At 41.8% G+C, this 27,335-nt stretch overlaps 1 protein-coding gene across 1 annotated transcript in view; it reads right to left on the reverse strand.

Moving 5' to 3' along the window:
• Window positions 1–467: 467 nt before the first annotated feature.
• LOC140502683 (O-acyltransferase like protein-like) overlaps window positions 468–27,335 on the reverse strand; it is an 82,320-nt gene continuing 55,452 nt past the window's right edge. Inside the window, 10 exon segments of the mRNA XM_072606652.1 lie at window positions 468–605; window positions 675–760; window positions 975–1,038; window positions 3,227–3,298; window positions 8,070–8,214; window positions 11,683–11,870; window positions 12,468–12,547; window positions 12,550–12,599; window positions 16,647–16,754; window positions 19,688–19,767. Of these exon segments, the coding sequence (XP_072462753.1) occupies window positions 468–605; window positions 675–760; window positions 975–1,038; window positions 3,227–3,298; window positions 8,070–8,214; window positions 11,683–11,870; window positions 12,468–12,547; window positions 12,550–12,599; window positions 16,647–16,754; window positions 19,688–19,767 (1,011 nt within the window).

The following is a 27,335-nucleotide window of genomic DNA, read 5'->3' on the forward strand; positions in this document are numbered from 1 at the left end:
AACTTCACCATAACTCTAGGAGATAAGTGGTATTCTCATCTCCATTTTACAGTTGAGGAAACTGAGGCAGGCAGTAATGAAAGTGACTGGGCCAGGATCACACCACTAGCAAATGTCAGAGACCAGATTTGAACTGAGGTCTCCCTGATTTCAGACCCATCGTTCCATCCACTGTACCACCTAATCTGCCTATGCTTAAGGTACCTCATCTCTAACTACAGTGTTCAAAGATTTGAAATCTCTGTGTGTGAACAATAAGCAGTTCTGCATCCGACTTCACAGTCTCTAGTTTATATTTTCTGAAGGAAGATGAACAGAGTCGCTTTTGATTTTCTTAAAAAGGAAAATCCTTCCTAAGCTGTGTTTGTAATAAGATGATCCCACAGCTTGCTCGCCTTTGGATGCATTTGGCCATTCTGCTGCTGAGCAAGGCAGTCAGTTGGGTAATTTTCCCTGAGGCCTCATCCTTATTGCAGTATGATTCTTTGCAATGCCATTGTGCCCACCATGCCACCTTCCAGGCCTTCTGACAAGCAATGGTGTGGAGGTGTTAAATCAGCCACCAGGGGGCTCTCGTGATGCTCAATGAAGTAGTCCTGATTCACCTAAAAAGCCAACAAGGCTTTATGTAACAAAGAGATGCGAAGGCTGGGAGAAAGGGATAGGCTTCACACTCTGGCCAAATCCTGCAGCCAGAATAGGGCTGATGTCAGGGAGGTGGCAAGTCCCACATTAGTTGCTTCTGATTCGCCAAGCCGGGCTGAAAGGAATCCCAGGATCATAGAATATTAGTGCTGAAAGTAAGGTTGCCAAGTCCCTGGGTCTTTGCCCAGCTTGGCTGGCATTTGTATCTCAGAAGCCAGTTTCAGCTAATTGATATGTCACGGTATAGCTTATTTTGTTTTCATTTGGCTTTTTAAAACTGTGGCGAAAAGACTTGTTAATGATCGTCTAACCCAACCCCTTCATTTTACGAATGAAGAGGAGGCCGCATTCTCCCCACCCTTTCCCTCCATATCCAATCTGTTCCCAAGGCCTGCCAATTTTACCTTCTTAACATTTCTCCCATATGCCTTTCTCTCCTCTAACAATGCCCCCTATCTGGTGCAGGCCCTGGTCACCTTACACTTGCTGGTGGGTCTGCCTGTCTCAAGTGTCTCCCCATTCCAGATCATCATTTCTTCAGTAGCTAAAGTGATCCTCCTGAAGTGCAGGTCCGACCATGTCTCTCCTCTACTCAATAAACTACAGTGGCTCCCTATTGCCTACGGGAAGAAATATAAAATCCTCTGTTTGGCATTCAAAGCTCTTGATAATCTAGTCCCCTCCTACCTTTCAAGTCTTTTCACACCTTATACTTCTCTTGATCTATAAGGGCTAAGGAAATAGTGCCACCCTTTGTCTTTTTGAACCCTTCAGCCTTGGTATGGTTTTCCTCTGTTTTCTTTCTCTTGGCTTTCCTGGAAGGGGAATGGGAGGATTGAGGGAGGTAGAAGTGGAGAGTTCTCCTCTTTCTCCCTTCAGAAGCAATGTTAGCTTTAAAAAGAAGTACACAGTAGCTAGAAATATGTTCTTACCTAGGTGAGTATGAAATTGGTCTTTAAGCCACTGGTTGCCTTCTTGCTTTCTTTTTCTGAGTATAGGTTGGTAGCTAGAACGTCAGAGAAATGAATATTTCTAGCTTTAGTGTTTATCCTGAGTTTGAAAATTCCTGAATCCAGGAAAAAATTTTCTTTTCTTCTCCTTAACAGCATGCTTCTTGGAAGAGAAGAATATCACAGTTAGGACTGTGTGTTCATCCTTCGTTGTGAAAAAGACCATGCCATCAGAGAAATGAGGACATGACTTGCACTTGACTTTGTTCTGAGTGAGTGAGGGGTGTGCAGGTCTCCAGCCTCACTTTCTCCTTCTGAGCCATCTGTATCTAGTGACCAGATATTCATCAGGATGACTAGAGATAACCCAGGATGAGGCAATTGGGGTTAAGTGACTTGCCCAAGGTCACACAGCTAGTGAGTGTCAAGTGTCTGAGGTGAGATTTGAACTCAGGTCCTCCTGACTCCTTCACTGGTGCTCTATCCATTGTACCACCTAACTACCCCAATGGTTAAGACTATTTCATATCTGAAGAACAAAAGTCCTAATTATGTAAGGGATTTGAACCTTACCAACCCTCTAACAGGGATGGGGAACCTGTGGCCTTGAGGCTGCATATGGCCCTGTAGGCCTTCAAGAGCTCCCCAAAGGGATTTGTTCTGGGAAGTTTGGATTCAGTCAAAGGGCTGCACTTGAGGACCTAGAAGGCCACATGTAGCCTCATGGCCACAGGGTCCCGACCTCTGCCCTATGATAATTGCTCTTAATTCCTCAGGCAGTGTGGTTCTAAGATGAATGAAAAATATTTGTTCTTCAGTACTGCAAAGGTATTTATCTTTGAGGGGACTATACTGAGTAAAATTAGCCATTTGAGCATAAGTTTTCTGTATTTGTTCACATATGCTTTTGTGTCTCTCGTGTTCTATGTGAGTACTGATGTGAAGCAAATAAATGTCTGTCCTATCCCTGACACCCATATTATACACCGAATACCCTTTGGGGAAGGGATCATGTTTTCCACATTTGGGGAACCCCATACATGAACCATACCTAAACTTTGTTTTAGAGACTTTCTTGGAGTTTTAATCCAAGGTTGGAGCAGTGCCACAGAGAGAAACATGACCACCCTGGAGTCAGGCTCAACAGGACTGAACCACATACTCCCAAGCGGAGTATTCTGGGCTTTGGAGCATATGCATAAGAAAAGATAATATATGGAATTATGTGTCATGCTTTTCTCAATAGAAGGTGAAATAATAGGTAATGTTAATTCATTAAATTCACCTGGTTTTGACAGTTTCAGATGAGCTTTATTGTGCGTGCATAAAATAAAATATATAGGATTACAAAGAAAACTAACTATATTGAAATAGTTATCAAAATATTTTTTAAATCTCCATGGACTCCACATTAAGAATCCCTGTTTTAAATAACGAATCCCCACTTTTACAATAACGAATTCACACACAACTTTTCAGGAACACAACTACTATGTAAGGCAAACTGTACATGTGTTGGTCAATCCCATCCTCATGGTGGGGAATCTCATCCCTTCTGATGACTGATGGACACTGCCCCAAGGAGATACTGCTTCAGTTCTTGAAAGGGCTTCTCCTTGAAATTCTCAATTCTCAATGAATGGGTTGGTCAGGACCAACCCGGTGGTAAATGTCAAAAAGCAGTGTCCAGAGAAAAGGTAGAACTAAGGAAGGAAAAGAAGGCAGAGAGGATATGATTGTCTTCTGGGGAAAAAAATTATTAACTCACATCCTTCCTTTTACTCAGTAAACATGCAGTTGCAAGCAGGGCTTCAGTATAAACACAGACTTATATATGCATATAGACATATATGCATATAAACATGTGCATTGGAGCAGAGCCATTCACACCCTTGCCTAGGATTCCCTCTAATCCTCTCATATATCATAACATACTTCTCTCCCATGGAAACTGTATCCTCCACACCCATTGCTCTTCCCCTAGAGATCTAAGCTTGCTGTAACACAAATTGCAGATTTGTGTCAGAATTCGCCATACTGATGAAATCACAGGTCTAGACCAAACAATGATGATGAGACTAGTAGAGTGACCACAGTTATATTGATTCAAAACTTGATGTCAATTTTTTAAAACCCAAAAGACAACGACAAAGAAAATGCTTTGTAGTGATAGTATAAAGTGGGGGCAGCTGAGGAGCACTCTGGACTGACGGGGGTCGGTCCTAGGCGCCTGGGCAGATAGGGGCCTCCCCGGGAGTGGCAGCCCACCAATCCGAGGGAGACACGGCTCCCATAGAGGAGTTGTGAGCCCACGGGATTGGTCGGGTGGGCTGGATCCAATCGGGTGGTAGGCCTCGCCCTCGGGGCGGGTTAGGATGGCAGCCCGAAAGAACCTCCCTATATAAGACAACGCCCTGAACTGCTCGGGGGACTCCTCCATGCAATAAAGCTATGAACCTCCTGCGCATTGCCTGACTATTGCCTGCCGCCGTGTCCCAGAGACGTCCGAAGCGGTGCCCACCGAAGGGAGATTCTCACTCGAAGGTCCCGGGGACAGACCCGGGACAGCTGGAGCCCGAACAGGGACTGCAGCCCCCGCCGAGTGAGGTGAGTATAACCCTACCCAGTTAAGGGTAGAAGAGTCAGGCAACCTAGATAGTCGGGGCTATCTAGAGGAAACATGGGCTCTCAGATTTCCAAGGGAATGGAACCGGAGGATGCAGGAGTTCTCGCCTGCCAAGTGTACAAGATATGTAAGCAGGTGGGAATAAAAATACACATAAAGGATTGTAGACAGTGGGTGCAGAAAATTCTAACAGTCTCCCCGTGGTTGGCTCACACAGGCTTGGATCATGACTGGAACAGACAAGTGAAGATTTATGCAGAAGCCAATCACCCCAATGATGTAGAGAACACCATTAATCAGCTCACAGGGTTTGGAGACTATGCCGAGTTCCAACAGCAGTTAGCCCTCCCTGAACCTATAATTCGAGCTGTCCAGGAAGTAGCCATGAAGGCTCTAGATGCCCTTGCAGCGCGCACTCAAACCCTTATAAGTCACCTAAGGCAGAGACAGAGTGAATCAGCATTGGAATTTATGACTAGGGTGCAGGAAGCGGTATGGAAAAGGTTTGGGAAGGGAGGTCCCTCATCGCAACTCATAGTTCAGCTGTTCAAGGAGGGACTCACTAAGTCGAGGGGAATACTCTCCACCCTGCCCGCAGACCCCTCTGTAGATGAAATAGTTGATAAGTGTCTGGATGAGGGTGGTGGAGCAGACCCAAAACTGGTGGCAACACTAACTTCCGCCTTCCAAGCCTTCCAATTGTCCACAAGCTCCAAAAAGGGACATTATGAGCCGCCTCGGGATGAAGCTATCAAATTTTTAGTAAGGGCCATTGCTGTTGTCCTGGAGTCCCCACCCTTGAATTGGAAGTCAGACACCCCGATTTGGGTGGAGCAATGGTCTCTGACTTCAGAAAAACTCCAGGCATTACAACTATTGGTTAAGGAGCAATTAGCACCCTGGAATGCTCCTGTGTTTGTTATAAAGAAAAAATCTGGAAAAGTCAGGTTCCTTACAGATGTTAATGAAGCATTTGTAAGCACCTGGCAGCAGCTATACCTAAGTAAAGAGCCAGTATGCATTCTTATCAATCTTACCTTGAAGGCGATCCTCGCTAAACAAAGAAGGGGAAAAGGTCGCCTAATACAATCAGAGCTAAGATCAAGAGGCCTAATACAATCAGAGCTAAGATCAAGAGGCCTAATACAATCAGAGCTAAGATCAAGAGGCCTAATACAATCAGAGCTAAGATCAAGAGGCCTAATACAATCAGAGCTAAGATCAAGAGGCCTAATACAATCAGAGCTTGATACAGCTGTCTCAAAAAGCGCACATACTACTCCAGCTATGAGACATTTTGTGACTTTTCCAAGACAACCCCGCAAGGAAAGTAATACCCAGGCTGGATATAAAGACACATGGGCCATGGTAAAGGATATGGCCTCAGGGAAATGGAAAGGTCCGTATAAGATACTAATATGGGGTCCAAGGTATGTTTGTGTCTCCATAGGAAAAGGTCATGCGTGGATTCCCATTAGAAGGATCCGTAAGTGGGAACCGATGTCGGAGAGCCCAGAGACCCCAGAGAAGGATCATACACCACCTGAGCCTGCTGCTGACAGCTTTAACCTTGCTGCCCAGAGAGGAAGCAGCCCTCATCACAACCGCAGACACTGCTGCTGACAGCTTCAATCTAGCTTTCTACCCAGTGGAAAGATCCCCTACTCCCCTCTACCCCCCTGCGTGCCTACACCCAATATGTTCATTGGTATGCAAGTTTGTTCCACAGGGCATGCAGTAATGGGACAGCAGTGGAACGACACCCAGCAGATCTACTTCATGGATGGAGCGCCAGGACCGTATTATGCAGCTCCAGTGCCCCACGTCCTGGCGAGAAATGGGAGCGTAGTCATTCAAAGCCATCTCTGGAAAATGGCAGCGGCCTTTGGAAACATCACCCACATGACTGACAATAGTGGGCCGCTGACGGACAATGACACCATCCGCTCCCAATGGTGGGACCTCATCATGAAGAAAGGATTTACCTGCCACGAGGGTCAGGTCTCTGGACACTGCAATCGTTTCTCCCTTTCAGTCCAGACCCTGAAAAGGACTGATATGTTTCTAATCTGTAGGGAAGGGAACATTACTCAGACAGGGGGCAAAAATACAATGTATCCTGCTCCAATGGGACCCTCTCTAACACCTTGACGCCCAATGATGTACATTCCAATACCACCTTTGTCATACTTCTATCCATTCCCCCAGTTACCTTTCTCCCTGTTGGGTCCGATGAGGCATTTGCCGACTCTGATTTCCTTAGGGCTGTGATGGTCAGGGAGAAGAGGGGCTTGGAAATATCCGCCATAGATATGGTAGGGTTAGTGGCTAGCCTTTTAGAGCAGGTGGAAATCTCTGCCATGCAGCGGCAGGTCCACATGATGGCTGCCGACCTGTCAGATTTCATGGCAACGTCCGCTCGGGCATGGGCACTGCAACAGCAAATTAACAGGCGGGTAGCCCTAGAGCTCAGTGCGCTGACTGATGCTGTACAGGCGATCTCGACACTCCTCCGAGTAAACGCCATATTGGAGGGACTCCCATGTCACGTCGGGCTGGCACGGCCCCTGTGCATGACGGCGCTCAGACTGAACGCCAGCCAGGAGCTGGACGATGCGATCCGGCGATTGCAGGACCACAGAAATCTAGAGGTCTATATAGAGCACCTAGATGACATTGTAAGACAGATTAGGAATGTAACTGAGATATATAAGAGGGACTTGGAGAAACAACATGGGACATTTCCTGACTGGATTTCCAGATTAGATTTTACCACATTTCTGCATACCATTGGGGTTGCTGCTGGAATGGTTGTGATAGTAATACTCTTGTGTGTGCTGCTTCCCTGCCTTATTTCTTGCACGATAAAACTTTGGAAGAGGGTCCTAGAGCAGGTAAAGGCGGATGTCCTTATAATAAAACAAAAAGGGGGAGTTGACGGGGGTCGGTCCTAGGCGCCTGGGCGGATAGGGGCCTCCCCGGGAGTGGCAGCCCACCAATCCGAGGGAGACACGGCTCCCATAGAGGAGTTGTGAGCCCACGGGATTGGTCGGGTGGGCTGGATCCAATCGGGTGGTAGGCCTCGCCCTCGGGGCGGGTTAGGATGGCAGCCCGAAAGAACCTCCCTATATAAGACAACGCCCTGAACTGCTCGGGGGACTCCTCCATGCAATAAAGCTATGAACCTCCTGCGCATTGCCTGACTATTGCCTGCCGCCGTGTCCCCCGGGGTAGGTCCAGAGACGTCCGAAGCGGTGCCCACCGAAGGGAGATTCTCACTCGAAGGTCCCGGGGACAGACCCGGGACACTGGACAAAGCATTGGGCCTCAAATCAGGAAGACCTGAGTTCAAATCCAGCCTCAGACACTTACTAGTTGTGTGACCTTGAGCAAGTCATTTAGCCCTATTTGCCTCAGTTTCCTCATCTGTAAAATGACCTGGAGAAGGAAATGGCAAGTCACACCTGTATCATAGCCAGGGAAACCCCAAATGAAGTCATGAAGAGTCAAACACAATTGAAACAAATAAACAATCACAACAGATAGTATAAAATGCTATTTATCTATATTTTCATTTAGATCCCAACCAGTGCCTTCCCTTTCTGAATTCCATTGTCATAGTATTTGCCATTGTGACTGAATCAAATAGCTCTGCTGACCAGTTGGCCCTCAAAGCTTTGTTACACCAAGAAAAATTATAAGGATGTCATGTTGTGTCAAAACACTTTTTCCCACTTTCAAAGAAAACCAAGAACAATTAGACTCAAAGAAAATGGCTTTTTATAGCCTTCATTTCCCAATGAAAGAACAGATTGTAAATGCCACAAAGAGCCAACAAGAGAACTCACCATGTTGGCGTCAGAGTAGTGAATAAGAGTTTCCTGAAGGCCATTGTAGAGTATGATCAGCATTGGATGTACCAAGAAGCAGGCGTAACTAATGTTGGCAAGTAAATTCCAAATGTCACAAGAAAGCATTTGATTCACCAGACCTGTGCAAAAACAGTCTTTGACTCACTGTGGTAGTAAACACTTTCTTTTTGCCCTATGTTGGATACTCATTTTTGCTTCCTTTGGCTTACAAGTCAAAATCTAGGAAAATTATTCTGAGGAAGCCCTTGGATTTAAAAGGGTTTAACACCATGACCAAAATATGAAGGAACAGCTTCTTTTCACTTCTAGTGAAAGCCTAAAAGCCTAAAGAGGTTAAGTAATCTGTTTGTACCCACATCCCCTGATTCCAAATGAACACTTTCCACTACACCATGCTGCCCCCTCTTAACAATCTCTCTAGCCTTTGAAAATAGGCCATGACATGGACATATCATTAATTTCCTTATTAACCACTATAGTTACTAGAACACCACTGAACATACTTCTTAAATGAACTGTGTCTTTTTTCAGGTCTCACATTCGGGGAAAAAACATTTAAACAAAACATTATACAATTTTAAAAACAGAGCCATAAATATGGAAATATGTTTTGCAGGATTGCACATGTATAAACTATATCAAATTGCTGGCCTTCTCAAAGAGGGGGGAAGGAGGAGGATAATGCAAAACTCAAAAAAAAAAATTAAACTTATTTATTTTTAGTTTTCAACATTCATTTCCACAAGATTTTGAGTTCCAAATTTTCTGCTCATCTCTCCCCTCTCCCTACCTGAAATGGCGTGCATTCTGATCACCCCTTCCCCTAGTCTGCCCTCCCTTTTGTCAGCCCCGCCTCATATCCTCTTCCCTTTTACTTTCTTGAAGGGCAAGATAGATTTCTACATTCCACTGCTATATATCCCCATTGCTTGTATATCTTATTTCTCAGTTGCATGTAAAAACAATTTTTCAACATTTGTTTTTAAAACTTTGAGTTCCAAATTCTCTTCCTTCTTCCCTCCCCACCCACCCTCATTGAAAAGGCAAGCAATTCAATATAGGTTACACATGTATAGGTAGGCAAAAAACTTTCATAATAGTCATGTTGTGAAAGACTCACTATATTTGCCTCCATCCTATCCCATCCCCCAATTATTCTATTTTCTCCTTTGACCCTATCCCTTTTCAAAAGTGTTTGCTTCTGACTACCCTTTCCCTAATCTACCATCCCTTCTATTACTGCCCCCATGCCCTATTCCTCTTCTTTCCAGTAGGGTAATATATCCAATTGAGTGTGTACATTATTCCCTCCTTAAGCCAAATCTGATGAGAGTAAGGTTCCCTCATTCCTTCTCCCCTTCTCCCTCTTCCTCTCCACTTTGAAACCTTTTTCTTGCCTCTTTTATGTGAGATCATTTACCTCACTCCATCTCTCCTTTCTCCTTCTCCCAATGTATTCCTCTGTCATCCCTTAATTTAATCTTTAGATATCATCCCTTTGTATTCAACTCACCCTGTACTGTTAATCTATCTAGTTATTTCTTCCAACTACCCTAATACTGAGAAAAGTCTAATGAGTTACAAATATCATCTTTCCATGTAGGAATGTAAACAGTTCAATTTTAATCAGTCCCTTATGATTTCTCTTTCCTGTTTACCATTTCATGCTTCTCTTGATTCTTATATTTAAAGTCAAATTTTCTATTCAGCTCTGGTCTTTATATCAAGAGTGCTTGAAAGTACTCTATTTCATTGAAGGTGGATCCAGATGGCTCTGGAGGAGATGGCTCTAGTGACCTTGCACAGCCCTTCCTCACTCACAACAAAGTCAAGTGCAAGTCATGTCATCATTTCTCTGTTGTCATAGTCTTCTTTGAAAATGAAGGATGAACACAGACAGACCCTTTTTTCCCCCTGAAGGATTATACTCAGTTTTGCTGGGTAGGTAATTCTTAGTTTTAATTGTAGTTCTTCTGACCTCCAGAATATCATATTCCAAGAATATCATATTCAATCCCTTAATGTAGAAGCTGCTAGATTTTGTATTATCCTGATTGTATTTTCACAATATTTGAACTGTTTCTTTTGGACTGCTTGCAATATATTCTCCTTGATCTGAGAACTCTGGAATTTGGCTACAATATTCCTAGGAGTTTTCCTTTTAGGATCTCTTTCTAGAGGTGATCAGGGTGGGGGGAGGGTTCCTTCAATTCCTATTTTACCCTCTGGTTCTAGAATATGAGGGCAGTTTTCCTTGATAATTTTTTTGAAAGATGATGTCTTGGCTCTTTTTTTGGTCATGGCTTTCAGGTAGTCCAATAATTTTTAAATTATCTCTCCTGGATCTATCTTTCAGGTCAGCGGTTTTTCCAATGAAATATTTTACATTGTCTTCTATTTTTTTCATTCTTTTGGTTCTGTTTTGTAATTTCTTGATTTCTCATAAAGTCATTAGCTTCCATTTGCTCCATTCTAATTTGAAGGAATTATTTTCTTCAGTGAGCTTTTGGATCTCCTTTCCAGTTTGGCCAATTCTGCTTTTTAAGACATTCTTCTCTTCATTGGCTTTTTGGACTTCTTTTGCCATTTGGGTTAGTCTATTTTTAAGGTGTTATTTTTTTCAGTATTTTGAAGGGTCTCCTTTAGCATATTGTTGACTTGTTGTTCATGGTTTTCTTGCATCACTCTCATTTCTCTTCCCAATTTTTCCTCTACTTCTCTTACTTGATTTTCAAAATCCTTTTGAGCTCTTCCATGGCCTGAGACCAATTCATACTTTTCTTGGGTGCAGGAGTTTTGTTGTCTTCTTCTGGTTGGATGTTTTGATCTTTTTTGTCATCAAAGTAAGATTCTAATGTCTGAGTTCTTTATGATATTTACTCATCTTCTCAGCTAAATACTTGTGTTAAAAAACATTTTGTCAAGGTAGGATTCTGTTTCCAGTGGGGGTTGGGGTAAGGGTGGGTGTACTGTCCCTGGCTTCAGGTATTTTGATCCCCCACTGTCTGTGGACCAGAGATCCAGAAGCAGCCTGTGCTGCTGCTGCTGCCACTACTTCTGCCATCCTCAGCAATATTTGTTGAGCACAATATGAAAAACCTTGTGCCTACCTATATGTCCTGGGAGAAGCTGATACTTTCTGAATGTGTTTGGAATAACAAACACAGATCCTTCAGGAAGAACCATGTCCCTTTCCATTCTATTCAGGCTCAGTGTTTTTATCTATTCTTCCTTTGTTGCCAGGTCCATGGGTTCAGAGTCTGTCCCTTCCCCTCCCCCATTTCCATTCCAACCTTGTACACCTTAAAACTCAAAATTTTTAAGAAAATGTTAAAAAGTGTTTTTACACACAATTGGAAACCATTTTCATATTTTAAAAAACAGAATCATAGAGGGCTTAGCTATAGTAAAATTTTACAATTTATCATCATTGAGCCAATATCATTTCAGTAACTGGTTACCTAAACAATCAAAAAGTCCTTTATGGTCATCTTACGTTTTTTCCTTTTTCCCATTTTTTTATACTAGTCACCTTCCTAGAAACAAGATGAATGACTTAATAATATGTGTCCTATGCTATACTATATCTCCAGAGCCTTCTTGACATGCAAAAATGATCCAACCCACAGCAACAGCCCACAGTGTTTGGTGAAGGGCCTGATAGATGACGGCTACCACCGAATAAGTGTCAAAGGAGTCATCCACCATATTATATGCCAGAGAGACAACTTCTAAGAGGGTGAATAAGCAAGAGAGCTACCCAGCAAGAGCCTGTGCCTGGGGGAGGAAAAATATTATTTATAACTTATTTTGTACTGTCACTCTACCTTCCTTCCTTTTTTCCCATCTAACTCTTTATTCCCTGTAATTGCTAAAGCTGTCTCTGTGGTATGATTTTGCAAACCTTCTCTCAAGGCCAAAGTATGGCAAAGAGAATAACATGTGTATGTGTGAGCGTGGTGGGGAGCAATATGGGATTTGTAATGTTCTGACCCCAGTCTATGTCACTTGCTCTAGGACACTCCCAAGAGCTTCCTTTTGCTCCTACTGCTTGAACCCCAAGGCCTCAGTCCCTGGAAACATATTGGGAAGATGTCTGCTTCCTTCCTTGACTTTATTCTCTCTAATTATCTACTCTTGATGGTGGGCCAGAGAGGAAGAGGAAGGTTATAACAACTTTCAGAATTAAAATAAGTCTTAGGAATTACTTTATAATTCCTCTTCCATTTTATAAATTTTATAAAAGAAGCTGAATCTCAGAGAAGCAAATTGGCTTGCCCAAAGTCACACAGCTATTTAGCTAGTTAGTAGTAGAACAAAGCTAAACCCTAGGCCTTTGCATTCCCCTACACAGCCTCTCAAGGGAGGACATACCTTGCTCTTGAGAATATTAGCCTGGTCATTATGGTGCATGAAAATACCAAGCAACACACCCACAAGGAAAGGTCCACATCACAGTAGGGCTTGGTGTAGTATTCCAGGAAATATAAGGCAGCTTCATGTTCTCTGAAAAAAATTTAAGGAAATTGGAGCAGCTGGGTGGATAGAGCAGTGGATAGAGCATCTGCCCTGGAATCAGGAGGACTTTTTAAATCCGATCTCAGACATTTACTAGTTGTGTGACCCAGGGCACTCAACCCTGATTGCTTCCCCCTACCACACACACAAAAATAATTGAGTAAATTAAGAAGGTCAAAAGATTTAGGTAAGAGAGTTGGAAGAAAGCAGAAGCTCCTAGATCCCTGGGAAAGTGCAAGTTGGAGAAGCAATTTGATAGAGTGGGAAGATAACTGGCTCTAAGATCAGAGGGCATGGAAGGGTTTGAATATCAGCTCTGCTACTGAGTGACTCCAGGAAAATGAATTTATCTCAGTGAGTCTCATTTTTCTCAACTATAAAAAGGGAGTGTCAGGCTAAAATCAGGTTGCATAGTAGATAGAGCGCTACACCTGGAGTCAGGACTCAGACACTTACTAGCTATGTGACCCTGGGCAAGTCACTTAACCTTTGTCTTCCTCAGGCTCCTCAGCTGCAAATGGGGATGATAATTAGACCTACCTCCCAGAGTTTTTGTGAAGATCAAATGAGATAATATTTGTAAAATGCTTAGTATGGTGCCTGGCACATAGTAGGTGCTATATAAATCCTTATTTTCTTCTTTTTCCCTTTTAGCTCTACAGCCTGTGAGCCTTAGAAAAAAACACAGCTGTCTTCAGACACTAGAGAGAAGGGGAGAAAGTTAAGTGTTAGTTTGTGAAAGAGGGTTGAGGGAGCTTGAATCAGATGGCCTTGGGGTGAGGTCACCTATTAGAGAAAGAGATTTTGAATTTGAGCAATTAGAAAACATTTTAAAGTATATTTAAAAAGGCAGAGACACTCTCTGAAGTCACAAGATGTCGTAACTATGTCTATACTCTAGAACTGTTCTTGGCTCTTATTCCAGAGCTACTGGACCCATTAAGAGAAGCTCCAAGACTTGTTCTTTTGTCTTTATCTGTGTGAACCACACATATCAGCAACCATCATCCCACCGTACCTCCCATTTCTCTAAGTAAGAGACACATACTTTGTGTTAGAATCCTCCGTAAATATAGAAGTGGTCAAGGGAGCAGCTGAAACCATTCCAGTGATTGTTTGCTGAGTTCCCACACACTTTGGAAAGACTTCGTGAGGCAGCTGAATGTAGAGCAGTTTTGAAGGAAGCAAGGGCCTTGGTATGGTATGGATGAAAACTGGGTGGAAGAACTCAGAAGGAATGGAGGGGCAGGCTTGGAAAAGGCAGTAAATGGGTCCTAAGCAGAGAGACAGTAAAAGGCTTGACTGGCTGAAACAAGAAAAACAAATCTGGGAAATACAGGCACACTTCATTTTATTGCACTTCACTTTATGGTGCTTCACCGTTATTGCGTTATTTACAAATTGAAGGTTTGTGGCGACCTTGCATTGAGCCAGTCTACTGGTGCCTTTTCCCAACAGCATGTGCTCACATCAAGTCTCCGTGGTAATTGTTTTGGGGCATCACAAACCATACCCATACAAGAGAGTGAACTTAATTGATAAATGTTGTGTGTGTTCTGACTGTTCCTCAACCAGATGTCCCCTGTCTCTTTCCCTCCTCTTCCCTGTTCCCTGAGATACAACAATATTGAAATCAGATCAATTAATAACCCTACAAGGGCCTCTAAATATTCACATAAAAGTAGGAGTCACTCAATATGGCAAACTTTGTTGTCTTAGTTTAAGAAATTGCCACATCTACCCCAATCTTCAGCAGCCACCATCCTGATCAGTCAGCAGCCATAAACACATCAACACTGAGGCAAGACTCTTCACCAGCAAAAAATGACAACTTGCTGAAGGCTCAGAGGATGGCTAGCAGTGCTTTTTTTTTTTTTTTGGTTTAGCAATGAAGCATTTTTTTATTTAAGGTATGTGCACTGTTTTTTTGGACATAAACTACTTACTGCACGCTTAATAGCCTATGGTATAACGTAAACATAACTTTTATATGCACCGGGAAACAAAAAAAAATTGTGTGACTTGCTTTATTGCAACGTTTTCTTTATTGCAGTGGTCTGGAAGTGAACCTACAATATCTTCGAGTTACGTTAGTATAGATTTAGGAAATGAGGGCTAGGAAAGGGAGATTAACTAGTGGAGGGCCTGGAAATTCAGAATAAAGAGTTTTATTGGGTGTGAGGGATAATTGGGAGTTGTAGTCTTCTTTTATATTGTCACCTTTTGTGAAAAGAATTTTAAGAGCGAGGACAGTCCATGTTTCCCTTGTATGTAAGTGTAGAATTCCAGATGTAATCTTAATGGCTTAGTAGTTTAAGGGGGAAAAGTATATTAAAAATTCCAATTGGGTTGAACATTTACCTCAAATACATTAATAAGTATAGGGAATAGATTGTGATTTTATTAGTAGAAAGAAATAGCTGGTGAAGTAATTCCCCTTGCTAATAAAACTCAGCACCTTCTCAGAAACTAAAATTCCTAGAGTTTCCTAGATTGGTGGTGTCAAATTCCAATAGGAAAGGGGCCACTAAACCCTACATAGCGATCCTCCAAGATTGCACACTAATTTAGAAGACCACATAGTAACATTATCCGTGTTCTGCTCTATTTTTATTTATTTTTAAATATTAAATATACAAATATTTCCTCATTATATTTTCCTTGTTCTAACCCTAATAAATACATTATATAAATTACATTTATATAATAAATATGATATATTTTTACATCATATAAAATATAATATGTTCCTAATTATAATATTTTCCCAGCTATATTTTAATCTGGTTCAAGTGATAATTATTGTGACCTGCTGGTCCCATTGGATCCTCTGACCTAGAGCACTTAGAGGTTAAGTACCCTGCACCGGGTCACACAGATGATATGTTTCGGAGACATGACCTCAATCCGCATCTTCCTGGCTTCAAAGCCAGTTCTCTATCCTCTACTATACCATGTTTTTACTAATAGCCTATGCACACATGTATGTGTGTACATGTGGGCTTTATACACATGTGTGCACACATGTGTGCCCAAATACATGTGTAAGCATGCACGCATGTGGTATTTTGAGGTCTGCAAAGTGCTTTCCTCAGGATACACCAGTAAAGTAGATAGAGTAAGAATGCTAAGATGTGATGGTAGTAGTCACAGTGACAGAGAGTCAAATGGTGATTCTAATAACATCTACTACATTAGATCATTGGGAGGATCAAATGAAGAAATATATTAAAAACAATATATTAAAAAACCTTGTAAACCTTAATGTTAATTACAGGTAGGATTGTTGTTCAGTCCTCTCACTCTTCTTGTTTCTGTCGACCATGCTGTCCGTGGGGTTTTCTTGGAAAAGATACTGGAATGGTTAGTTATTTCCCTCTCCAGTGGATTTAGGCAAACAGAGGCTGAATGACTTGCCCAGGATCACACAGCTAGTAAGTGTCTGAAGCTAGATGTGAGCTCAGGTGTTCCTGACTCAAGGCCCAGGCTCTATCTACTGAACCCTCTAGCTGCCCCTGTAGGTAGGGTGCACATTGTACCCTCTCACTATATCTTTCTAGTGCCCTGACCTGGGAGAGGGAGCGTGAAACAGCAGGAGTAACCCATCCGTAGTCAAGCGTTTATTTACCATCTACTATATGCCAGCCCCTGTGTCAGATATTGGGGACGCAGAGAAGAAAATGAAGCAGTCCCTGCCCTCAGTGAGCATATATTCTATCAGGGGAATCAATTGCTGCACATGTAAAGAAATGAAAGATATGCACAAATAAACATGAGGTCATTGGGGGAGGAGAGAGGCAAAAAGAGAAGAAATAGGAGAAAACCTCATGCGGAAGGTGGTGTTTATGCTAAGCTTTGAAGGAAACTAGGGAAGCTAAAAGTTAGAGGCAAAGAGGGAATGATTGATATTCCAGGCATGGGGAAGAACCTGAATAAATGCACAGACATGGAGACTAAGAGGTACGGAATAGCAGGAAGGTTAGTCTGACTGGATTGTAGAGGCCAAAAGAAGGGGACATGGAAACCACCACGTACCTTGCTTCTGATGAGGATGCAACAAGAAGTTTCCAAGTCAATGAAAGCTGAGCAGTGACGGATGTCAGGAAGAGCACAGCTCCCAGAAATATCAGAGCACATTTACCTCTGGGGAGAAAAAAAGGACAGCTCTGGAGGCCTGGCCCTTCAGTGTCCTTAGGCTGCAAAACTTAAACCTGAAAGGCTGGGGGAGGAGCTGCAGCCTTATGGTAGTTGCCTAATTAGTCAATCTAAAGATTCAGAAGATAGTCTAAGCATAGGGATCTCTAGGCAAAGCCCTTTCTGGAGGTCGTCAAGGTCCTACTCCCAGTTACCATGGCTCAGAGAGTGACCAGAGTATCATGCTGTCATTCATGGGCATGTAGACACACTGTATGTCTTTCCCTAAGCCTTTGGAGCAGTGAGTGAGAAAAGCCTCCCATTTCCCCTGTACACTATAGTGTTTTCTGGTATTTTGTTTGCTTGTTTGGTACAGGAGGAAAGATGCCAGACCGTCTTCTCAGCACCATTCCCTGCATCCAACCTCTGCCTCTCCTCAACTCTGACCGGACTGGCTTTGCAAGCACCCCATGTCAAAGAAATGTCCAATCTCTAGTCAATGAAGAAAAATGCTCCAGAGCCTAGTCCAGGGTTGAGGAACCTGCGGCCTTGAGGACACATGTGGCCCTCTAGCTCCTCAAGACCTTGATTCCACCGTATTCAGTCAAAGGGACACAAACCTGGAAAGAGAGTCAAGAGCTAGATTGTCTTCAAATGGGGTTCAAATGCCAAGCAGGGAGTTGGTATTTTGTCTTACAGGCAATAGGGATCTACCACAGCTTCTTAAGCAAAGAGTGCCATAGTTAGATCTGGGCTTTGAGACCATTCATTCGGCAGCTCTGCAGAGGGAGGCTTTGAGAAGAGGGAGGCTGGGTGCAAGGAGTTCAATGAGGAGGCTACTGAGATAGTCCAGCAGAGAGGTGATGGGGGTCTGAACTGGGGTCATACAAACGATTGTAGTTGAACATCATGAAACATCCCTGGTATGCTGGACCAAGCTCCTGGGCCCTGTTCTTAAAGACAGACAAGCTCTTCCTTCTTCACATGAATTGAGGCAAATAGCAGCACTGATAATTCGGAGGCATCAAGCAATCCAGAAGTTGTATGTATGTATGTGTATGTAGGTATGCCTATATATATGTATGTGTATTTATGTATATGTACGTACACATTTGGTATGGGAATGTACTATTTGCTCAGAGACGGAGGTAGAGTTGTAGATTTCTCTTTTGTTCCCTATGCTGTTGATAGCTTCATATTGAAATGAAAGTGTATTCTCTTTTTATGCATTTGCTGCGTGACTGGAGAAGGTGGCAAAGCAGGCTGGAGGAGATAAAAAAGGTGAAAATTCTAACACAGACAATTCACAAATTATAAATCCACCCATAAATAATGAAGCCCTTAAAGCTTTGCTGAAACAAAATAAATAGAAGTGATTAAAAACCAGTGCTGACCAGGAGAACATCATACACAGTAACAGCCATAGTGTGTGAGGATTGTTTCTGATAGACTTAGCCCTTCACAGCAATGCAAGGGCCTAAACCATTTCCAAAGGACTCTTGAGGCAAAATGCCATCCACATCCAGAGAAAGAACTATGGAGTCAGAACGCAGAATAAAGTAGACTATTTTCCCTTGTGTTATGTTTTGTTTTGTTTTGGTTTCTCTCATGGTTCTCCCACTCTTTTTAATTCTTCTATGCAGCATGACTAATGTGAAAATGTGCTTAATAAGAATGTATGTGTAGAACCCATATCAGATTGCATGCCATCTCAGGGAGAGAACATGGAAGGAGGGGGAGAAAAGTTAAAACTTATGGAAATGATTGCTGAAAACTGAAAACAAATTAATTAATTAAATTAAAAAAAAAAAAAACAACCCAGTGATGGCAGGATACCAGGGGAAAACAACACATATATTACTGGCTGGTATTTTAAATTTGTTCAGTCTTGCTAGTGAATAGTCTTGGGTGTTATCTATGTAGCAAGAGTTACAAAGTTGTTCATACTCTTTGATCTCGTAATCCCATTCCTGGGAATATACTGAAGGAAATCACCCTAAATGGTGGGAAAATAATTTGTGCAAAGTACGTATGGTGGCCCAAAAGAAAAACTCAAGAAAAAACTGGAAGTATCCTGAATGCACTATAGTAAGGGAAACAGCTTATAAACTGTGTTATTAGTGCAGTGAAATATACAGGGATTTTAAAGACTGTCAATACATAAAAATGTACTTATGAGATAATATTTAATGAAAGTCATAACACAAGCTAACATGTATACAGTGATAGAGAAACTACAGAAAAATCTGGTAGAATGTCAGGTCCTTGAAGATAGCAACTTTTTTTTAAAACTCCCCAGCCCTTCTACAATGCCTTGCACATAGTGGAATGTTTTTTAGAGGCAGCTAGATGTGCACAGAGCACTCTGGGCCTGAGTCAGGCACATCTGAGTTCAATGTGGCCTCAGACACTTGCTAGCTACGTGACTCTGGGCCTCAGCTTTCTAATTTTTAATATAAAGGAATTGGACTACTTATCCCAACAGGCTGATTCCAACAGAATCTCTGATTCAACTGGATAGAAATGAGAAGGAAACTTCAGGGAATGTCGATAGGTTAACATTTGATACTCATTTTGTGTTTGTTTGTTTTTCATAGAAAGTTGTTTAAATCGTTGTTCGGCGGTGCCTTGCTCTTCATGACCTCATCTGGGGTTTTCTTGGCAAAGATAATGGAGTGGTTTGCCATTTCCTTCTCCAGCTCATTTTATAGATGAGGAAACTGAGGCAAACAGGGTTAAGGCACCTGCCCAGGGTCACACAGTTAAGTGTCTGAAGCCCGAACTGAACTCTGGAAGATAAGTCTTCCTGACTTCAGGCCTGGCACTCTATCCATTGTGCCAGTTGCTTAAGTATCTAACTATAAAAAAGCTTTACTTCTCTTCATTAAAGCCCTGTGGAGAAGGGCCACCTTAGCAGCATTCCAAGTCTAAATGAAACTCACTTTCTGTGGATGAAGATCAGAAGAGGTGTTATAAGATGGAACTGGAAATCATCAGTGAGATACCAGGTCCAGCCATTGCACTGAAAACAGAGAGAAAGAAAAAGTCACTTTCTCACACTTTCCAGCAAAAATAAACTTCCTGAAACTGCCGCTTTTCCTGACTACTCTGGCCATGAGAAGGAGGTGCTAAAGGAGAATGTTTGGACAGCTGTTGAACACTTCTGTGAGCAAGTTGTCTCCACTGGGACTGAAAGGATGTTTGGGCAGCTGTTGGGTCATTCTGTGGGCAACGTTTGCCCTCTGAGAGACTAGGGGGAGTATGTATGGCCATGTTCAGAGCCGCCACCTGAGTGAGGTGACTGGGATTCTGCTACAGAGACATGGGGGAGGGATGATAAGCACACTTATTCCTCAAAGCAATCCTTCAGCCTACTCTCCATGCTCCTTGTGGTTTCCCCAGCCCAGGCCACAAGGCCTAATAGTCCTTGTTCCCTTGCTTGATTAACCCTGGGCAGCCACCCTCCTATTTTCAGACTTCCATCACCATGGGGTCCCTCATTCTCTCAAGTGAGGCCAAATTTAGTTGCAGAGGAAAGAACAACTTCCTCTGGTAAGATAAGTATATGTAAGTGTGTGTGTGTGTGTGTGTGTGTGTGTGTGTATGTATGTAGGTATGTGTATGTGTATTTATATGCAAATATGTATGTGTATATGTGTGTACATATGCATGCTAATGTATGTATGCATGTATATATATGCAAAAACATACACATATTACATATATATATGGTATTGTGTCTGTCTGTGTGAAAATAATCTTAACTGTTGAAAAATTGATACACAAATTCCTAATACCTAGAGAATTTATATGTAGCCCTGATGGTGCTTATAGACCTGTTTCCAGTGTTTGATTAGAGAACTAAAAAACATGCTCTCTGGATTCATATTATGACACTTTCTGCAAGAGAGTGGGCCTGGATGGCCACAACACTGCCATCACCACTATCACCAACTAAATTTGCTTCAGATATAAGAATTTCTAATCATAGTTCTGGCCACTCAGCAACTATTTGGCATCAGAAGATGGGCAGAATCCTATATTCAGCCTAAAATGCACAGGAAAAATGAGTTACAAGAAAGGGAGAAGATAGAACATTCATTCATTATTCATTCAACAAATTTTAATTAAGCACTAACTACAAGCATAGATATCATGGATAAGATCCTTTAATGTCCTAAATGCAGTCATCACAGTATCACATCTAGCCCATAGGAGCATCCAGAGAACCTCTCCATTTATAGGGATTCCCTCTCCCATTTGGATATTGTGCAAAATCTTTCCCATGACATAGGCAAACACTTTTGTTGAATATTCATTTCTCTGTTTTGTGCCTCGCTTGGCCTTAAGGGGGTCACTGAGCAGAGGAATCTTTGGAGACTGTGATCATGACAATTCACTTGTTACCGACTAATATGCTTATGGCTAGCAAATTCCTGCCATCTGCTCCTCTCTTTATCCCTTTATTACTTAATCATCTCCTACTTAAGGGTAACCCAAGCCTCAGCTCATTACAACTACAGTCTCACACCCATGTTTCATTCCAACTCTGTCTACTTCTTCCATTTTGCCCTCTGAAATTCCCATTCCATAATGAACAAACTTCATTCTATATGTCTTTCTTTCATGCTCCTTCCTCCTTCTGCAGCTCATAAACACCTGGTTCCTCCTGGATGGCACTGCCTCCCTAGCTGTCCTACACATACTCTTGATACCATCCTCTTCAGTCTTTGTCATCAAACTGCCCCCTCAATCATCCCCTTCCCTCCTCTAATCTTGAGTCTCTCTGTCTATTTCTTCCTTCCTCTGTACCTTCAAGCATGCCCAAGTCTCTCTGATCTTTATAAAACTTTCCCTAGATTCTACCATCCTCTTAAGCTTTTATTCTACATTTTTTCCTCCTCTTCTCAGACAGATTCCTAGAAACAATAAACTGTTTGCAATCACCATTTCCACTTCTTCTCTCCCAGTCACTCCTCACCCCTTTGCAATCTGACTTCCAAACGTACCACTCAACTAAAACTACTTCTCCAAAGTTTCCAACAATCTCTTACTTGTCAAATCCCATGATCTTTTCTCATTCCTTATCCTTCTTGACTTCTGTTGCATATGAGAGCATTGATCAATCTTCTCCCTCCCTCCTCTCCGGGCTTTAATGATACACTACTCTCTCCTGGTTCCCCTTCTATCTGCTGTATATTACTACTACCCTTTCTCAGTTTCTTTTGCTGGGTCAGCATCCATATCAAACTCCCTAAATGTGGATGTTCTTCCAGTGTTCCATCCTTGGCCTTCCTTCTCTTTCTATACTTTCTCTCTTGGTAACCTTATGAGCTCATGTGAGTTTAATTTGTCACCTCCAAGTAAAGATTCACAGATATCTATATTCAATTCCAAACTCTTTATTGAGTGTCAGTTCTGAACGACCAACTGCTTTTTGGACATTTCAAACTAGATGACCCAGATGTCCCAAACACGCACAAAAGAACCTATTACCCTTTCCTTACAGCCCACCTATCTTCCCCAAATCCCTATTTCTGTTAAGGAGATCTAGTCTCCTATGGTTATAACCTTGACTCCTCATACAATATCTAATTGGTTGGCAAATTTTGCCCTTTCTACCTCCACAATATCTCTTGTATCTGATGCATTTTCTCTACTTAAAACACTATCTTATTTTAGGTTTTCATCAGCTTTCATCTAAACTAAGTAATGCAATGTTTTGTTAACTTCTCTCCCTATCTCAAGCCTTTTGTTACTCTTTTCCCTCCAATCCATCTTCCACACAATTGCAAAAGTGATTTATCTCAAGTGCGGAACAGAGCATTTCACTCTCCTACTCAAAGTATGCCAGTGACCACCTCTTGCCTCTGAGATAAGACTGTTTGGATTTTAAATCCCTTCACAACCTGACCCCAATCCATCTTTTCAGACCTATTACACATTACTTCCTTTCCCCTTACTCTACAATCCAACCAAACACCTTCACTCTGTTACTCATGTATGGTACTCCATTTCCCATTTTGGGGTCTCAGCACAGGGGCTCTGACGGTCCCCCATACATAGAATTAACTTACTCTTCACCTCCAATGAGGTACATAATAAAAATGTAAAAAACTTTCTAAGTTAATTTATATTTTTGGTGCCACATAAACCACCAAAGTATTCTAGTATAGAGCTAAAAAACAATAAAATTCATCTAGAAGAGCAAAGGTCAAGACTGTCAAGGGGAAATGATGGAAAAAAGTACTAATAACAAGGGTCTAGCAATATCAATCTCAAACTATACATAGCAGCAATCATTAAAACTATTTGGTAATGGCTAAAAGCAGAACATTTTATCAATGAAACAGATTAGGGACAAAATCTACAAACGCCAACAAAAACAGTGTCTTAATGTTTAATAAACCCAAAGACTACCACTACTGACACAATGACTTACCATTCAGAAAAACTGCTGGGAAAATTGGAAATGAGTCTGGAGAAAATTTAAAGCAACTTCATATATATATATATACATATATATAAAATCAAAATTAGTTCAAGCTATATACATAACTTAGATATAAAAAAATCACACCATGAATAAATCCCTATGGACAGGGAAAGAGTTCATAATAAGAAGGATGGAAAAGATCACAGAATGTAACAAAATGTACAATTCTGATTGCATAAATTAAAATTTTAATACAAACAATATCAATGTCATTAAAATAAGAAGGGAAACTTAACTAAGGGAAAATATCTTTGCAGCAAGTTTTTCTGATAGCAGCCTAAAGTCCAAAAACTGATTCAGTTGTATAAGAAGAGTTGCTCCCTAATAGAAATAAGTAGTCAAAGAATATAAACAGGTAATTCTCAAAGAAATAAATCCAACCTATCAACAAGCATATGAAAGGGAAAAAAAACTTCGGGTTAACAATAATTAGAGAAAATTAAATTAAAACAACAAATTAAAAGAACACTTAAGGTTCTGCCTCATGCCCTTCGGATTAGCAAAAATGATGATGATGATGATGATGACCATGGTTATATTGACCAGAGTCTTAAAAATCTTTATTTTTCTTTATCATGTTATTGTTTTTATATTATCCTTTAGGTTCTGCTTACTTTACTCTGCATCAGTTCAAGTTTTCCCAGGTTTCTCTGAAATTGTCTTTCCTCATTTCACAGCTGGTGCTTTAGTCATCACTATGACATGCAAGAGTTTGGGACCTACCTAGGGACTCTTCTACAACCCCACAAGACAGTTAATCTGTGATCTTCTCTGGCCCAATGTCCATGGTCTGGGAAAGCCATGTCTCCCAAACTTACAGCTAGAAGGAATCTTCCTTATTTGGACCCTAGTACTTCCTTTCTCCAGGTTTCAGGCATACCTGGAAAAAAAAAAACCATTGATCATCAATTTTCCTTTGCCATCTTTCATTTCTTTCAGGTCTCTATCTTAGATCATCTTCTCTTCTCAACTATTATATTAGCCTTTTAATTTGTAATCTTGCCTCTAGTCTCTCCTCTCTCCAATTTATCCTTCACACACCCCTCACACAAAGCAATATCCTTAAAGCACAGGTTTGACATACCATTCCTTTATTCACTTAACCCCTGTGGTTCCCAGTTGTTCCTGGGATCAAATACAAATTCCTCACTTTGGCATTTAAAGCTCTTCACATGTTGGATCCAATTTACCTTTCTCATCCCCTTCATCCATTCTAGTTGAAACAAGCCTTTATACTGCTCCTCATGAATGATGTTCCATAATCAATTAAGCCTTTGCACTGGCCGTTCCCTCTGCCTCTTAGCATCCCATATTTCCATCAAACCTCAACTTAAACACTATCTCCTCCTTAGATGAGAACATTCCTTATTTCTTGTATCTAATTGTGCCTCCTGACTGAAATTACGTTTTAAAAAATAGATTCTTTATATAATTTTTATACAATGTGCTTATATCTATGTCTGTTGTATCTTCCAGTAGGATATAAACTCCTTGAGGACAGGAACTCTTTATCCCCAGCACCTAGTTGCTATTCAGTCATTTTTCAGTCCTGTCTGACTCTTTGCCACCCCGTTTGGGGTTTTCTTGGCAAAGACACCGGAGCATTTTGTCATTCCCTTCTCCAGTTCCTATTACAGGTGAGGAAACTGAGACAAATAGAGCTGAGTGACTTGCCCAGGGTCACACAGCTAGTAAGTGTCTGAGGGCAGATTTGAACTCAAGATGAGTCTTCCTGATTCCAGGCCCAGCACTCTATGCACTATGGTGCTACCTAGCTGTCCAGTCTGACACATAGTAAACATTCAATAAATGTTTACTGATGGATTAATTGATTTCCTCTCTGCATTTTCTCCCTTTGAAATCCCTTGGGTTTAATGACTCTACACAAATGACTCCTAAATCTCTCTCTCCAGCCTTATTTTCTTTCCACTATAAAATTTACAAGGTGCTAGTCTCACCATGTCATCTCCCTGCTCAAAAATCTGGCCTCTGTGACAAAACAGAAACCTCCACACACACACAGTAATGCATTCAAGGCCCTGGTACAGTCTGGCTCCAACATACTTTACCATCCTAATTTCATATTACTCTACCCATCAGGCAGCTAAGTGGCTCAGTGGATAGAATGCCATGCCTGGAGTCAGGAAGACTTATCTTCTCTACTTCAAATCTGGTTTCAGACACTTATTTGTTACGTGACTCTGGGCAAGTTACTTAGCTCTGTTTGCCTCTTTAATTTGTCCTGTATTCATTTATCTGTGTGATTATTCTATCCTTTTCGTAAAACACAAATTCTGTAAAGTCAGGGGCTATTTCATCTATATATCCAAAGCCTCAGATAGTGCCTCATGCACAGACAACACTTATTAACCCTTGAATATTTGTCAAATCAAATTGAGTAACACTCATTGAACATCCAGGAGGTCCTTGAGATCAATAAGTGTGTAAGATCCAACTAGACCCACCCTCTTACTTCCCATGTAGGAGCATCCACTCTGCACCGGTTCATTGGTCCCCATGTTCTCTCGCTCCCATGAATATACTGAGGCTGACAAAAAAAGTTCCATTTGTGCCTAGGAAATTGCAGCATCTTTCGACCATCTACTAGATAGGGATGTGGCTCATACCATAAGAGGACCACAGATCCAGATTGCCTGAGCCTTGAGTGCATCATGTTGGGGTGGACCAGTTCAGTCATAGTAAACATCTCATCTGGACTTTCTCTGCAGACTTGTGGTGAAGCTGTGCAGGGACTGGTTTATACCACTGCTCATCAGTGTCCCCTGGGCTACTTACCGAGATCAATAAGCTCTGTGAAGAAGCAGCTTATCCCCTACCTTTTTCTCCTAAGCATCTTTATTAAGACAGTAAACCCAGTAGAGATGTTCTTCATTCTCTCATATCTATCCTACCCCAAGTTTTATTCTCATTTTATGAAGATCCTTCCTGAATTTCTAATAAACTGTAGCGCCCATTGTAAAATACCTGGGCTAGAAGTTCCTGAAATTCTGTTATAACTTAAACAAGCACCAAATTGTCTGGGTTGTAGAGGACAAATAGAACACAGTATTCAGTTGTTGTTTAGTCATTTTTCAGTCTTGTCCCAAGACCTCATATGAGCTTTTCTTGACTAAGATACTGGAGTGGTTTGCCACCACCTCTAGCTCATTTTGCAGATGAGGAAACCAAGTGACTTGCTCAGGGTCACACAGCTATGAAGTATCTAAGGCAGTATATGAACTCAGGATGATTGGTCTTCCTGACTGTAGGCTCTAGCTCTCTATCAATTGTGCCATCTAGCTGTCTGCAGCATTGCGGGGTATATTGTCCAGAAGTTGTCCTCTGATATGAAGACAGTTATGTGGTGAGGTTATCTAAAGATCTGTTCTCAAATTCAGCCTCACCCAGAGCCTAGGTGGTGGGGCACTGGCAGAGAGCATGCCAAATTCCACATTATGAAGTGGAACTTCTGGGTAGACTCCCGTATATTGTAACCCTTTACAAAATACCAGATGTCACATGCTCAGTCCAAACACACGTAGTAGACATGGACAAGGCACCATGGCCAAGAGGCAGTGGGGTTCACAGGGGAATAGTATATCAGACTCGGGGCCAGGAGACCTGGGATTGAATCCAGGTACCAGACACTTAATAGCTATGTGACCATGGGCAAGTCACTGGCCTCTCTGAGTCCTGATTTTCTCATTTACAAAATAGATATCATCATATTAAACACTACCAACCTTGGAGCTTTTGTGAGGACAATGATTTGTGGGCTTTATAAAGCACTACGTACATGCAAAGTAACCATTCTTATATCTGACACCTTTCTACACCAGTGGCAGGGCAAAATGACAAGCTTACAAGTGAAACGCTGACTCCCTGTCAGCATCATGTTGAGAGATTTGTTCATTTTGCCATGAACTTTCTACGTGACTGCCTGGATCAGGGGTGGAGTGTGGCCCTCTAGGTCCTCAAGTGCAGCCCTTTGACTGATCTAAACTTCTCAAAACAAATCCCCTTAATAAAAGAATTTGTTCTGTAAAACTTGGACTCAGTCAAAAGACCTCACCTACAGGTTTCCCACCCCTGGC

The sequence above is a fragment of the Notamacropus eugenii genome, chromosome 4 (assembly GCF_028372415.1).
Source record: "Notamacropus eugenii isolate mMacEug1 chromosome 4, mMacEug1.pri_v2, whole genome shotgun sequence".
NCBI classification, from domain to species: Eukaryota; Metazoa; Chordata; class Mammalia; order Diprotodontia; family Macropodidae; genus Notamacropus; species Notamacropus eugenii.